The following is a 15,346-nucleotide window of genomic DNA, read 5'->3' as shown; positions in this document are numbered from 1 at the left end:
CTGAATGATTTTATTCCTTCATTACTCTAGGCAATAAAAACCATGATGACTTATTTTATTGTTCAGTTTGCATATGCAGTTTCTCTATTGGCTTTTTATATTCTCACCTTCCCTGCACCTCCCCACATTGAAACTGTTGGTTAAGAATGCTCTTAATGCAGTATTCTATCAGTGTATACATATATGTAAAGTATATGAATAACCTTCTGAGTGTGGATTAATTCACAAAAAAGAACTGACAAGTTGTACTGTACACAGTGTGTTTTAATTCATAAATATCTCCAAACAGAAATCCTGAGTAGAGGGAAGATAATATTGTTACAGTTTAAAATATTATGTAATATTAAGCACAATTACAAACCAATAGTATTCTTTTAAAAGGGCAGACTCCTTCATGTCTTCCCCCATGCTTTCCAGTTTGAAAATTTTCATTAATTTTTTTTTCCTAAAATTTGGCAGGATAGCTAGAAAAGCTTAAATATAGTCTTTGACAGTGTGACTGCTTGAATAGACTGAGTAATTTAGAGAATTATCTGTGTGCTTGTCTGCCACTGATGTGTACTGCCAAAATGATCGAAGAAAAACAGGACGTTGTCTTTAAATAAGGCTATTTCTATGTTCTGTAGGCAAAACAGGAGCAATCTGAGCTGAAATTTTTCTACACTTCTTTGTCTTTCATTGTGAATTCTATATGTATTGTACATACTTTGTCTGCTATAAGTTAAGTATTGGCTGATTTAAGCTTATAGGCATGAAGTTTCTTTAAAACTTACTGTAAAGTATGTGGATCTTGTACATGACTTCATTATGAAATGCTCAACAGAGTTTATTTAAAATGCAAATGTATATGCTCTAGGACACTGCCAATTTTTGTTGCTTTTCATTTCCACCTACGCAAGCATGAGCAGAAACTGAAAAGAATAGCTAGGTGTTTGTTTTTGTTTTCTTATAGGTTTTTGTTGGGTTTTTTTAAATCTATTTAGATGGGTTCAGTATGTGTCATTCCTAATACCGTAGTTCAAACTCCTTACTATTCAAAAAGAGGTGTTAGTTTTGTTATTTTTCTTGTATTTGTTAGTGATCTGTTTAGAATTACATTGGTCCTCTCATTAGTATAATTATCTAATGTCCAGTTCTACGTATGCTCTTAGGTATGCTGTGCATGGGTGTATTCTCTATAGCTCAGGGAATTAGGTAGCTGTAATGGGTGGTATGAGAGCTGGCCAGCAGAGTATAGCAACGCTCAGCTGTATGTGTGGGATAGGCAGCATGGGGCCACTTCAGTTCTGAAGTGCTGTGCTCTGGGAGGGCTGGCTGGGTTAAGCGTGGTTTTGGACCCAAGATATTAAGCCTTTCCATTTAAGTATGACACATGCATCTCCTTTCTTGCTGTGGCATCAGAGTGATTGCCCAGTCTGGAATGAGAGAGTCCGTCTGTCTGTGGCTGTACCAGGTTGACACTAGAATTGCTTGAGATGTCTTGCCGCATTTCCCGGTGTTCCCTCTTCTGCAAGGAGGGTGCAGGGAGTTAAAGCAAGGTTTCCCTCCTTACTGTGATGCCAGGTAAGATCTGGCAAGGCTACCACAGGTTCTGCATGGAAGATGCTTTGGAAGATGAGCTTTCCTTAGAAACAATATAACTGCTTTAGAGTTATGCTTGCTTTTTTGTATCTATTTTGGAGATGAGATTATCTGCCCACAAACGAGTGAGTTGACTGCTACATAGTTTGTTTCTTTTGCATAAAAGTTCCCAGGACTGTGATCTTAAGCTGTCAGATGGGTTCTGTAGGCCCTTCATACAAGGAGGATGAAAAAATGTGAAAGATTTTTAAAACAATAGGAACAGCTAGCAGGATTCAGAAGGGGAAATGGGGACAGAGGAGAGGGACATGGCCTAGGGGCTCTCATAATCAGACCATTGCACTAAGACAAGCCAGTATCATGTTTTTATTTGTTATATGGAAACTGTTGAACATTATGCTGTTTTCTTAAGACAGGCTTAACTATTATTAGACAGATGGGATTTAGCTTGTGCCACTTGTGCTACTGTAGGGAATATTCTGAAACTTTTCATATAAAGTTGACTAGTTCTGACAAATTGATCTTGAAATTCACTAGCTTTTCTGCTCTGCGATCCTAGCTGCCAATTCCATACAATATAATTTAATGAAAAAGTATAGGCTTTTTTCTTGTTTAGCAAAGTGAAAACTGTATGGTTTGTTACAGCTCAGAGTACTTATGAACGTGAGCAGCAGAAATGGTGGAAGAAAATGATTTGGGAAAAGTTTTTCTTATACATAGGTACTAGTGCAAGTAGACCAACAGTAGGCTTGAGGCAGCATCTACAGTCCTGAATTTGCCCCAGAGATTGAGTTTATATTGATGTTTCCCTGAAGTTGAGTTTATATTGATGTTTCCCTGAAGTCTTTTAATTCTCCAAATTACTTTTCCTTTCAGGGATGGTGGTATTGCCAGCACCCTTCTGTAAGAGTTCACCTTTCTGTCTCATTTTTTGCTCCCGCAGCCCTGACCCAAAATAGGCTGTCCTTGTCTGAAACTTCTTATCCTGGTTTCTCAGGTTTAGTTTCTTAAATGTATAGGTTTTGGGGCAACCGCTGAATTGACATTAGAAATTGTCAGTGGCATTTGGCTATAAGTCCTAATGTGAAGATGATGGATCATTTGCACTGAGAATTAACTCTCTCTGCTATGAATACGCGCTTCTCTCCCTGCCCCCCACCTTGGGTTTTTTCCCCCCATACTTCTGAGATTAGGGACAGAAAAACCTCTTACCACAGTACCTGTGTTTAACAACATTTCTACTTTGGTGATGTTCAAACACCCAGAAACATACAAATATGGTTCACTTGGTTTGAGAAAATGCTGCTCAAAATCAGAATTCATTAATACATTTTCAAGGATTTTCAAAATAAATATTTTGCAAACATCCATCCAGGGCACTTTGCTTTTTTCTTAGCTATAATTTTTCTATAACCTATACACACATATGCTTCCTTTTCACTCAGTGTTTTTTCTCTTAATATGGACTTGCCATTTAAGAGGCCATTTCTAATTTGTTTATACATATTTGACTTAATGCACTATGTGTAGTCCACTGACTGTTGCACATTAACATTATTACTTTATCTAAAAGAACTTTTTCTTGCTGTAACTTGACATAAGCAACAGTGCATATTTTAATTTTCTGTGATTTGTTATTTGGTGCCTTGAACGTTAAATTGTTGTCTATATCGTGTCCCAGATAGCAGCTTGAAAGTAGTGCAAGAGGAGAGTGTTCTTGTAAGTACCATTTGTTTTCAGATGAATGACCTGAGTGTACAAAAGTTATGCTGTTTTAAAAGGAAGTAATTATCTTCTTGTGAAGTATTATTTTTCTTACCATTTTAATACAAAAGGTAACAATGATGTTCATTACTGAAAAATTGAATAGATTGGATTTGTTTATTCGATGGGGATGTATTTCTCTCAGGTCTTAAATCCTTTTTTTGTAGGGTCTTCTGGGGGCTGTATTTCAGCTGAATGAATGAAAGATGAGAATTCTGTTGGTGTGTGTTTGTTTTGTTGTTTTTAATCTAATTACGTAGGATTTCCATATAGATCTGCTTTTGATGAGCAGGGCTTATTTGGCAATTTGATTTTAGTTAAGAAAGCTTTTTATTAAGCCTGAGTCATTTGTTATCCTCCAGGAAACTAGAACAAGGAGGGCTGTGGTTGACGCAGTATTAGAGTAAATAAGCATAATCTGTGTTTTGGTTTTATGGGATATGCTACTTCCATATTGTCAGCTGAGCTTTCACTTATCTTTTGAATTCACTGGTACTTTTTTCCATGTCTTTTGGCTGAACCTTAACTGAGGTGATTTTCATGTTCTGTAGTACTTGCAAATTGAGATGCTGTCTTTCTGTTAGTTAATGATACTTTTTCTATGTCTAAATTATTTCCCGTTAATGGGATGACTTTTCATATTTTTGCTTTGTGTAGTTTAGCATATAATACCATGCATTTTCTGTACTTCATAATGCTTTTATGCTGTCGTCTCCTGAATATCATAGTGCACTTTGAATCACTGATTCTTTTTACCATGCTCTAACTTGAATGGTCTGTGTTTGGGGTTTTCTTGTTGTTTGTTTCTTTAATTTCCTTCTCTCTCTTGTAACCACTGGTGGTGTGGTAAATGAGATACAGGTGGATTCTACTTGCTGCTGTGAGGCATGGAAGCAGTACAACTGTGTTTGGCACTTTGCTCTAGATTTACCTCCCCCTGCTGGTTCTCTGTCCTCCCCCTCTGTCTAGTCAGGTGCTTCAGGCGTTAATGTGAAACTGATTTATATGCTTTGCCTTTTTTCTTCAAAGGATACTTCCGAAGATTTGGGTCAGCAATTCTGCCATTTGTTTGTTGATTAATTTTCATTCTAAATCTAAAAACCCCACAATTTTTCTTAAAAAATATGATTTAATGTCTTGCATAAAAATGGGTGTCAGGCTCTCATAGACCTGTTGTTTAATGTAAACATGTTCAATGTAAATGAAAGCATAGTATTGAGAATAAACAGGTTCTGTATTGATTTCCCCCTCCAATCATCATAAAGTCTGATAGAACTTGACCTGTACAAAACCACTGAAAACAGAGCTCTGACTACAGCAGTAATGAGCTTTCAATAATTTGGATAATTCTGTACTCACAACTGTCAGGGGAGCTGTAGTGTGAGGCAGGGGCGGTAGCACTTGGTATTCAACTCCAGCCTGAAGAAGATACCTTGATAATTAGAAGAGCTAGAATCATTTCTACTCAAAGTGGTTATGCTTGTTTGAGAATGTCTTACTCTTGGGCAACTGGACATTTTAGCCTTTCAGTCCACTATGGCTATTGTGCTTGCTGTTTTGAGGTATTCGGTGAAATACTGTAGGTTATTTACAGCACAACTCTTGAGAGGAAGCCAGTCTTTGATGTAGTGGTTTTGTTTCAGGATGCTGTCAAAATAGTCGTTGCCAGCACAGTCTCAGCATACGTTCCTTGATTTTGAAAAATGCTGAGCAGATTGGCATATTCTAGCAATGCGTTTGGATTATAATGTAAAAATACAACTTCATTGCCAACAGTCCTCTAATGTAAAAATGTACTTGGTACTCGGAGGGTGAGCAATAAAAGTGGAAACAGTGTCCTGTTTACAATCAGCTGGACAGTTTGGGGGTTTGTAGATTAGTTGAGAAAAGAGCAAGGTCTGCCTGTTTCAAAACTCTTTATGTCTGAATTTCTAGAACTTTTTGACACTTGAATGGCTGGGTAGGAGGACTATACTTGGGGTACCTCCCTGCACTTGAAATCAACTCCAGAAGCCTATTCTAGGAGTTGGTGTCTTACTGAAGAGGACCACTCCTGTGAGGAGGGAAAGGTTTGTCTGCCATGAACGTAGCTGTTCAGAAGTTAATTTACAAGACCACTTGCAAGGATTCCAGTGTGTATCTTTGCAATGGAAATCTTGATTTGTTCCACTTCACCCCTTTAAATTTATTAGGTACCTTTCTGTATAGAGGCATTAGAAGTGCTTAAAGCAAATGTGAATGGTCCCACTGATTTGTAAATAAAATTATTGTTTTCTGGTGTCCGATTGTAAGGAATTAAAGGAATTAGATATGGAAGGTATTAAAGGAATGTCTTTATCCTACATAACTTCACTCTAACTTCCTCTGTAAGCAGCGGCATCAGATTTGGTAATATTAACATGACATTGTCCTTTGTAGGATAATCATGGGTCAAACCGGAAAAAAATCTGATAAGGGACCAATTTGTTGGCGAAAACGTGTGAAATCAGAATATATGAGACTGAGGCAGCTCAAGAGGTTCCGACGTGCAGATGAAGTAAAGGTATGTCATATTTTGGTTCTATTGCTTAAAAAATACAAAAATTTATTTTCTTCTGAAGTATGAGTTGTCCTGCAGTTAACATCTGTAGTAACAATTTTATTAAATACTTCGTTAAAATACTGAAAACTTGACTTAACTCTGATCTTATAAACAGGTATGATACATTCATATGTGATTGAATCGGGTGTGCTAAGTATCAGAAGAGACTGGAGAGCAAGTATGGCAATTTCTTTAGCAACGTACTCTAATTCCATTTAGAACTTAATTCCATGCTAAATCTCTAAGTCTCTAAACTTGAGAACATGGTTTAGTCAAAGAAAGGGATAATGAGCCTCACTGACATTTCAACAAAGTTTGGACAGTTGAGTTTTTTGAGCTTTTTTTTTTTTTTTTTAAATCCTGTCTGGTTTTGTTTATTTTTTTTTAGTAAATGTTATAATGCCTTAAGATGCTGGCAGCTGAATTTAGAGTCTTTGATTTATTTGTAATGTTTACAATTGTGATTAATTTTTAGAGTATGTTTAATTCTAATCGTCAGAAGATTCTGGAAAGAACTGAAATCTTAAATCAAGAATGGAAACAACGTAGGATACAGCCTGTTCACATCATGACTTCTGTGAGCTCATTGCGCGGGACCAGGGAGGTTGGTTAACATGTGTTGTGGTAATTCCACTTACAAGGTTGTTAGCACGTTTTTGTTTTATTACTGGAAAGTTGGCTGTTCTTTATTTTTTTTCCAGCGTGACATGACTTGGCAGCTAAATATTTTTCATATGAGTCTCTTAAAGAATTTATTTATTATTTACTTTGATCATATGACTTCTGGAAAGCAATAAACACATAGCAGGGTACCTAGCTTTGAATGACACACAAAAGTGAAACATCTTTACTACTGATAATAGTTGGATCATACCTCAACATCCTTTAATCAAATCGTTTTGTCTCACTGTTATTGGGAGTTTAATCTTGCTCCTATTGGAGTTGACCCCCAGCGGTACACGAGTAGTTACTTTGGTTCTTACTGAGTTAAAGCACAGGAAAGCTGTGAACATACCCACTTGACAAAGTCATCTTTATATTAATTAAAGCCATTTAACCACAGAGGTCCTAAAAGGAGTTAGCTGAGTTGATGCACCCTTGTGTTGCACAAGGAGACTGGATGCTAAATTTGTGAAAAACACTTCCATGATTGTGATGCAATTTGAGTACCCAAACTGGCTTTCATGTTGGTAGCTTGAACAGTGGTTTAAGCCTACTCCAACTTCCTCTATATTCTGTCCAGGTTAATTTACCTTCTTTTTCAGTTGCTCTTTAGGCACTTCTTCAGACTAAGCCAGTTTGAGAATGTTTCATGTGTAATAAACTGAAAAGCTAACTCCTTTTCAGTAGGATGAGGATGAAAAGACTTTACTGTGAATGCCTTAAAAAGCCAAAACAAACCACTTTCTCCTCAAGAAGATTTGTCAGATTTTCATGTTCCTAAAATTTTAGTGGAAAACTGGGGGCGTCTGTGTCAGAGGTGCATTTGTGTGTATCCATGTTCAAATGCAAACAGGCAGGAACCTTTGCCTGAGAAGGAAAAGAAAACATCTTTTAAATATGTTTGAATATGCAATTACTCATGTACAGTTCTATACCTATTATATGGCACTGTGGGATCAGAACTTCTGATAATAATTGACACAGGTACACATCCATTTTTCACCTTTTTTTTTGATAGGAAATGATCATTCCTCACCATTCCTTTTTTTTTTTTTTGTAGCTTGATTCACTATTCTTTTATGTTAATTTCCTGCCTGAATTGATTTCCTGCCTGAATTGATAGAGCACACTAATTACTGCATTCAAATCCAGCCTCTGTCTCATGAATCAGAACTCTAATGCTTGATTTAAGATTGCCATAACTTATAGTGAGACAGGCGAGACAAAGAAATGGTGGGGGTTTAAAAAAATTACTTTAAAATCTTTTTTTCTTAATGTGCTAAATTTCTTCAAAATTGTGTAGGACACTGGCTAGAAAGGTCTTGTGAGAGCCTTCATGTGTCTGGTGAAGACTGCAGGGCATCACTGGTGACATAAGTTTTCTCCAATGAATAGTCCAGTCAGCATCAACCAGATGCCATAACATGTCCTGTGCTAGCCTAATAAATATTAAGCTAAGTTCCATACAATGGGCAACATAACTAAGACTTGATGCCAAACACTTTGAGCCATTTTGACATAGCTCGTTTGTCAGCTTGAGACTTCTAGTTCCAAAGATAAAAGTAATTATTTTTTTACTGTTATATTTTTTCTTTTAAAATACATGGAAAATATACTAGATGGCTGCTAGCTAGAAAATGAAGCATTAACCTGAGATGGGAATAAAGCACTAGTGTAGGACAATGTCTTGAGTATTGATATACACAGCAGAAATCTAATTTCATTTGCTGCAGATTAAAAGGAAAAATAAAAAAATCTGGCTTGTGTCATTCTACCGGGGTACTGTCTCTGTATACTGTTTGTTACATTACTTTGTGTATTTCTTTAGAAATGTGAAGCTCTGTTCATCTTTCCCTTCTGGAAAGGAGAAAGATCTTTTGTCTCCACTTCCTTTTTTCCTTTCAGGTAGCTATGATAGCTGTTCTAAACTTTGTTTTACCTACCTCCAAATCCTCTTTGTTGTACTTTCCCTAGCTGTCTATGTTCCTGTCTACTTTTGTTTATAACTTTTTTCAGAGTTCTTCATACAGCTGTCCAATTATTTGAGAAAAGTTGATTTGAGAAAAGTTGATCTGTGGCTGTTAACTGTTGAATAGATGCAAGAATAACCTAGAAGTTGTCTGTATTTCTATGGCATGTTTATCTTTTGGAGCCTTCATAAATCTCAATGTCCAAAAAAAGTCCTATAGCTGAAAAACTCATTGACATGTCCAGAGTTGTATATTAAGAATTAACTTTTATTTTTCTGTTATAAGCAGTGAGCATAATCAAAGGTTTGAGGATAGGATAAAGATAAGCAGACAATAATGGGGAAACAGGGCAGGAATTAACAAGACTTATTATTTCCATAAGAAATCTTGCTGGCATTAAGTAAATTTTTTTTTTTTTTAACATAAATAGTACATGATTTCTGCAGTGTATTGATCTGAAGCCAGGGGAATTCAGTTGCCTCTGATGGCTTGTGTAAATACTCTAACATCGGTGTAGCAGCAACAGGTGCTACATCTGTTTTTAGATACCAAATATAATTTATATTGTAGGTTGAATAGTCTGAGCAAAATACTCTCGTGGCCACTTAATAATAAGTGGAAAAGACTATAATCTATTAGCAAAGGTATTGACAGAGAAATAATTCTCATGTCTTTTTTCCTGCTAAGCCTATTCTTACTATTATGCTCTAAAAACCTGATGCTTTTTTCAAAGACCGATATAGCTAATTTTGACAAACACTTTGAATTTCGTACACTATAGAGTGTTCTTCTGTGATTTATTCCCGCCCCCCCCCCCTCCCCGATGTGACTATGTAAGTGTAACTTCAACCTCTTATTTCAGTGCTCTGTTACCAGTGACATAGACTTTCCAAAACAAGTCATCCCACTGAAGACTCTCAATGCTGTTGCTTCTGTGCCTATAATGTATTCGTGGTCTCCCCTTCAACAGAATTTTATGGTAAGTTTAAAAAAAGTGCTGGGAGGAGAAATGTATGGAGAAAATGGAGGAGTTAATTTTAGAAATAAACCAGCAAAAATCTGTTGCCAGGTACCCCCCCCATCTTCTTGATATTGATAATAAGGCAGTAATAATCAGAAATGGGCTCCACCAAATAAATAAGTAAAGTAATAACTTTGATTGCAAACTAGACCTATGTCCTCAGTGAACCTATGTATCTCTAAAACCTTGTTGTAAAGAGATCCTAAATTTATTTCAGGTGATCACTTGTCTTATATGGCATTTAACAAACGTAGATTTATATGAAAGCGTATAGTTAGTGCAATGAGAAATATTTTCTGAGGGATATGAATCTCTTTATTGGTAATTGATAATTGACCAGTGTACCTGTAGCAGAATAGTAACTCTTAAGGAATAAAGAGAACTTAATCCTGAAATAGTCTCCCCACATAATGGTCATTCATATACAGCAACTGAGTATAGCCTTTTCTTCTGATTAGCTTCACTGTATGCAGAAGCCATAATATTAGATTCTGATGTAGCTATTTGACTTATGTGAAAAGCTTTACTTATTGCAAATCTTTGTCACATAATTTTGTATATTGAATGTCTTTACTGACTGGTTCTTATGATAACAATCTTAGCAAAGTGATTTAAATAACCAGTTTTATCAGTATATGTATGGGGTTCTTCCACACATTTTCTACTTGCTTTCCATTCATCAGTGTTTGGATATTTTGCACTGCTGCAGAATCAAAAGTTTACATTTATTTTCTTAACAATAGAAGGTTCTTCTGTAGTATTGGAAGATACAGCTGAGTACCGAGGTCCATAAATTCTACTGACAAAACATGGGAGTATTAATACATTTAGTCTATAGGCAGACAAAAAAAAGACAGTGGAGTTCAGATTAAATTGTGAGGCACGTTTCTGTGCTTGCTGTCTAGACAACTTGAATTTAGAGTCCTTTTGTATCATATTTTCTTATCTCTGGCAAAGCAATGAAGGGGTGGTTTCCATTGCACATTACTGTGGAAGAGAACCAAGGAAGGGAGAATGAACTTACCAGATGCAAGCTTCCCAGAGCTAGGTAGCTTACTGTGTTTGAATAGTAGAAGCTTTGTGGAAACACCCTGCTTACCTTAGTGTTAGGAGCTAGTTGTCAGTATCTTGAGCCGGTTACCACTAGTGCAAAAAACTGTTGAACCAAGATGAGGTTTTTATTTTATTTATCTGGTTAATGGGAAATGTGCTAAAGCAGTTAAGCCAGTTAGTAAACTGTGATAGCTAGACACTTGTAGACTGTGAAAATAGCAGTGTAGAAATTGTCAATTGAAAAAGCAGTTTAAAATTATTTGATTATAACTGTTGTTACTAGGTAGAGGATGAAACTGTTTTACATAACATTCCATATATGGGAGATGAAGTGCTTGACCAGGATGGCACCTTTATTGAAGAACTGATTAAGAACTATGATGGGAAAGTGCATGGAGACAGAGGTGAGCCCAAACACTCAGGTATATTAATCACTTCTTCCTACATAAATAATTGTTGTCAGTGTTGTTTGTTAAGGCCTGATGCTTGATTGTTACAGTAGTATCTCTAGAATCCATACATTGTGTAAACATTGGCTATAACAGACTTCCTTATTTAAATATATTGCTTTGCATTTTCATAAGGCTGTAAAGTGTTAAAGTGGTAGTACAGAGAAATTAAACATGTTAACATTTTACCTAGACCATACAGTGATTCATTATAATGCCTAGGGTGCACCTTGGAGAAATTCTTGGTTTTCAATTTTATGCTCAGAGCTTTGGAATATGATAGTGTAATATCCCTACATATGTCCTGCCTAGCAGAAAGTGGCAGGAGAAGTATGCAAAACTCTGATAATCACGGCACTTGCGAATGCAATTCTATAGAACCTCTAGTGGGTTTTGGGTTTTTTCCCATTAGGAAAATTATTAGCTATTTAAAAGCCTCCTTAAGTCAGTTTATAGAGCAAAGTTGTATCCTTCTGTTGGTACACTATATATATGTATTCTTAGGTGTAGTTTACCTCTTATTCTGTGTGGGAGCTGGACTATACGCGATGTCATCTGTCTCTTAGTTTGCTGAAGTCTCAGTGAAGTACCAACCTTTCACTTGCTCTGTATGCCCTCTGAGAACTGGCTTGTACAAGCCTGAACTTTACAGTGGTAAAGGTTTCTCTGACTTCTCTGCTTCCCCCTTCATAGAAACATTACCTGCCCCCCCAATGGGGAATCATTTCTTAAAATTGATTATATTCCTGTTAACGCTGGAGTGACTAAGAACTACATTTTTGAGTACATTGTGTGCCACTCATGAAGGTTAAGCCTGCGATTCAATAATAAATGCTACTCAGTCCTACACTGGTCTTGTTAATGTCCTCAGAATAGCTGGTGCCTTTATATTTCATGAGGAACATGAAATGCTTCATGGGGTTTTGCCTTTGGATATTTTTACACATTTACTGATTGCTGACATCCTTGTCAGAGAACTGGTTATGTCAAAATGGTGACATTACTAGTAAATGTATTCTATTATTGATTTAATTTATTGTTAAATGAGTCTAGCTTTAAAATTAATCTTGTTTCACTGTCTTGAGTCCTAGGTTTATGATGGCAATTACCGTTATTATGGGTCCTATGGGTCCTTCAAAACTATATATTGAAAGTAGAAAGATGGCTTTTTTTAGTCTCCCAGTAACCAGTATTCTTGTGTGACTGTAATTAAATGTAAATGCTGTGGGAATCTGACTTCTACCTGGGAATCCTTCTAGATTACAGAATTGTAAACTAGTTCTGCAACTGCACTTTTGGGAGAGAAATTCATACTAACCTCTGTGTATATTAAGAGTTCTGTTTAAAAGATCCAAATGAAGTATTTGCCTGTTTTCACTCTCTACATAGGAATAAAACTATTAGCATTCTTCAAGTTGTAGTTTGACATCCAACCCCAGTCTAGGTTCAAAAGGATGGTGATAAGCACTACAGTTCCCACACAATTCACTGCTGTTTTTTGAAAAATAATAGCAGTCTCTGTCAACGCTAACTGCAATTTTCCTCTCTGCAGAAATGCCTTATTGTCTGTCTGTGCTGCCCTCTGAATTTCACAGCAGAATATAAGCTAACAAGCAGATATATGCAGCACTGTATCCTTCAGTTTCTCTTGAATTTTTTGTATATAACTGTATTCTTTTTTTATCACATTATCAGTGGGCTCTGTCCTGGGGAAGTGAATGCTATAGAACTACCAACCAAAAATCTCTCTGGAGATTCCCTAGCTGTCCAAGGATAGTTTCATAGACTGTTTCATGCATTGCCAGGCTGGCTCAATCCAGCCATGTTGGAATTGGAATTCTGGCATAAAATCTCTTAAATAGTCTAGCTAGTAAGTATTTTTTTTATCTTCCAAGGAAGAGAGATTTATTTATGTCTATTTGTATGAAGCACAGGGAGTCAGGAAAAGGAAAAATTTCAGTAAGTTTCTTTCTCCCCTTCCCAGTTGTCAGTCTAAGAAATAAACACTGAGTATTTTTAACTCTTCTCAGTTCATACTTTATTGAAACTAAGAGGGGGGAAAAATACAAAATTGCTTTTTATGAATTACAGTATTTGCCATAATTTAATTTCAGTGAGGGAGGATAAAAATACTTCATATACACCTTGCGTTTTTCTATTCACTCCTAATTTTGCTGAATTTCAGAATGTGGATTTATCAATGATGAAATATTTGTTGAGCTGGTCAATGCACTTGGTCAATATAGTGATGATGAAGATGATGATGATGGAGATGACAATCCCGATGAAAGAGATGACAAGCAAAAAGATCGGGAAGGTAACAGGATGGGTATGTCTGCCTGTAGACTTTAAAAATTAAAACCAAAAAATCCTTTTCTTTAATCAATACATTTGTCCAAACCCTTCTACTTGATAGTTTTCAAGTCTAAAGTAGCATAATTTTCTTCATCATTTCCTTTGCCATTTAGTTCAAGTTATACAGAGAATACTACAAAAGGTGCGTTTGCCAGTTTCTGTTTATCTGTATACTGAGGCAGTCAAATGCACCAAAAATCAGCCAGGTGTCTGTCTAATAAATGCTTTTGTACTCCTCAGAAAATGAAATATCATTATTCTAAAGTAGACAGAGTTCTGAATTGCCATCTCCATCTGCTGGTGAAATAATGGTTTCTTCAAATTTTACTAGTAGAGTTCTCTCGGCAGGAAAGATCACTTATGCAGTTTAAGTTGCCTGTAATTTAGAAATAAAAACCTTTGCGCTTTTTTTTTTTATTAGGGTTTTGGTGAAGTCCCCCTTTCTCTAAACACCTCCTTGAAGTAGCAAAGGAGCAGAAATACAATTTTTTTGTCTTCCAAATTTTTTGCTTCTTTGGCAGAGAAAGAAAGCCACCCACCCCGGAGATTTCCTTCTGACAAGATATTTGAAGCCATTTCCTCAATGTTTCCAGACAAGGGTACAGCAGAAGAATTGAAAGAGAAGTAAGAAAGTATTTCTTAGGATGTATTGCTGTGCTGCATTATGAAACAAAGATTCCTTGACTTTGTTAAATATTTGTTGATTAGAAATGGTCCCCCTTGCAGCTTAGGTTCTGTGGCAGTTGTGTAATTTCTGCAAGTGATACTTGAAAGGGAATTGGCTGTTCCCACAGAGCCAAACAATACAGAGGTGTTTATTAGCCTTCCTTTCAAACTGTTGAAAAGTGTGTGCTTGCATGTGTTTAATAATCTATGCTAATTTTTTGAGGTGGTAAAATAAAAGCTTCTATTAAAAAAAAAAGTTTCCTTTTTGGAATTAGTAATATATATGAGGAGATGACAGTCCAGAAAATAAATGCATTCTTTCCTAGCCAATTTTATATTTGTATTAATGAGTATGGAATTAATAACTTATCACATCACTGACAGATTGACCTTTCTAGCTGACACATTTCTTAAATTTTTTTTAAATTTGTCACTGAAAATGCAGAGAAGTACTGCAATCAAAAATTGCTGCCTTTTTTTTTTTTTTTTTTTTTTTTTTTTTTTTTTTTTTATTACACTGAGTAAATGACTTCTATTTCTTTCTTTTAAGATACAAAGAACTCACTGAGCAGCAGCTTCCTGGAGCTCTTCCTCCTGAATGCACACCAAACATAGATGGACCAAATGCTAAATCTGTTCAGAGGGAGCAAAGCCTGCACTCTTTTCACACACTCTTCTGTAGGCGCTGTTTTAAATATGATTGCTTCTTACATCGTAAGTACAATTATAGTGTGCTTGTATATCTCTTATTTTTGCAAATCAGGAAACCTAAAAGTACCATAAGATGCAATATAGAAGGAAGGAAAGAGAAGAAAAAATAAAAGCAGTAATATCGCATAAGTTTACAAAATCAACTTGTCCATGTTGACATGACTTTGCAGTGAAAACTATACCTCAAAAAACTGAATGCACCTGTTTGGGGTAGTTTGTTATCCTTTTTGCATTTAGGAGTTCATATAGAATTCCTGACTTAGACCGATTTGTAACGTTACTTCTCTTTTTATAGTGTTCAGAAAAACTACATTTTTTTTTTTTTCTACTGCTGTTTCTGTGTTACACTTTCTCAGTTTGTGCATGGAGAATGGAATATATTTCTCCGTAAAAAGACCTGGTTATTCATCAGACTTGCTTCATTTTCCAGCAGGGAGAATGAATATCCATGAACAGTTTTATCTTTTATTCTCTCAGGTTACTTTCTAGCCACTTTACTTGTTCCTGGTGATTTGAAGAAGAATTGTTTCAG

At 36.0% G+C, this 15,346-nt stretch overlaps 1 protein-coding gene across 2 annotated transcripts in view; it reads left to right on the top strand.

Annotated features, from left to right (window-relative positions):
• Positions 1 to 15,346, top strand: part of EZH2 (enhancer of zeste 2 polycomb repressive complex 2 subunit) — a 48,761-nt gene that overhangs the window by 14,431 nt on the left and 18,984 nt on the right. The window contains exons 2-8 of one of the 2 annotated variants that reach the window (XM_009640130.2): positions 5,764 to 5,887; positions 6,402 to 6,503; positions 9,422 to 9,538; positions 10,917 to 11,037; positions 13,268 to 13,411; positions 13,959 to 14,061; positions 14,654 to 14,817. In XM_009640130.2, coding sequence (XP_009638425.2) covers positions 5,764 to 5,887; positions 6,402 to 6,503; positions 9,422 to 9,538; positions 10,917 to 11,037; positions 13,268 to 13,411; positions 13,959 to 14,061; positions 14,654 to 14,817 — 875 coding nt within the window. Of the gene's footprint in view, positions 1 to 5,763; positions 5,888 to 6,401; positions 6,531 to 9,421; positions 9,539 to 10,916; positions 11,038 to 13,267; positions 13,412 to 13,958; positions 14,062 to 14,653; positions 14,818 to 15,346 lie in introns of both variants that reach the window. The other variant, XM_009639391.2, reaches the window with a different exon arrangement.

Source organism: Egretta garzetta, unplaced genomic scaffold (genome assembly GCF_000687185.1).
Source record: "Egretta garzetta isolate BGI_Z169 unplaced genomic scaffold, ASM68718v1 scaffold610, whole genome shotgun sequence".
In the NCBI taxonomy this organism is placed as follows: domain Eukaryota; kingdom Metazoa; phylum Chordata; class Aves; order Pelecaniformes; family Ardeidae; genus Egretta; species Egretta garzetta.
This window is presented reverse-complemented; position numbering and strand designations above follow the sequence as displayed.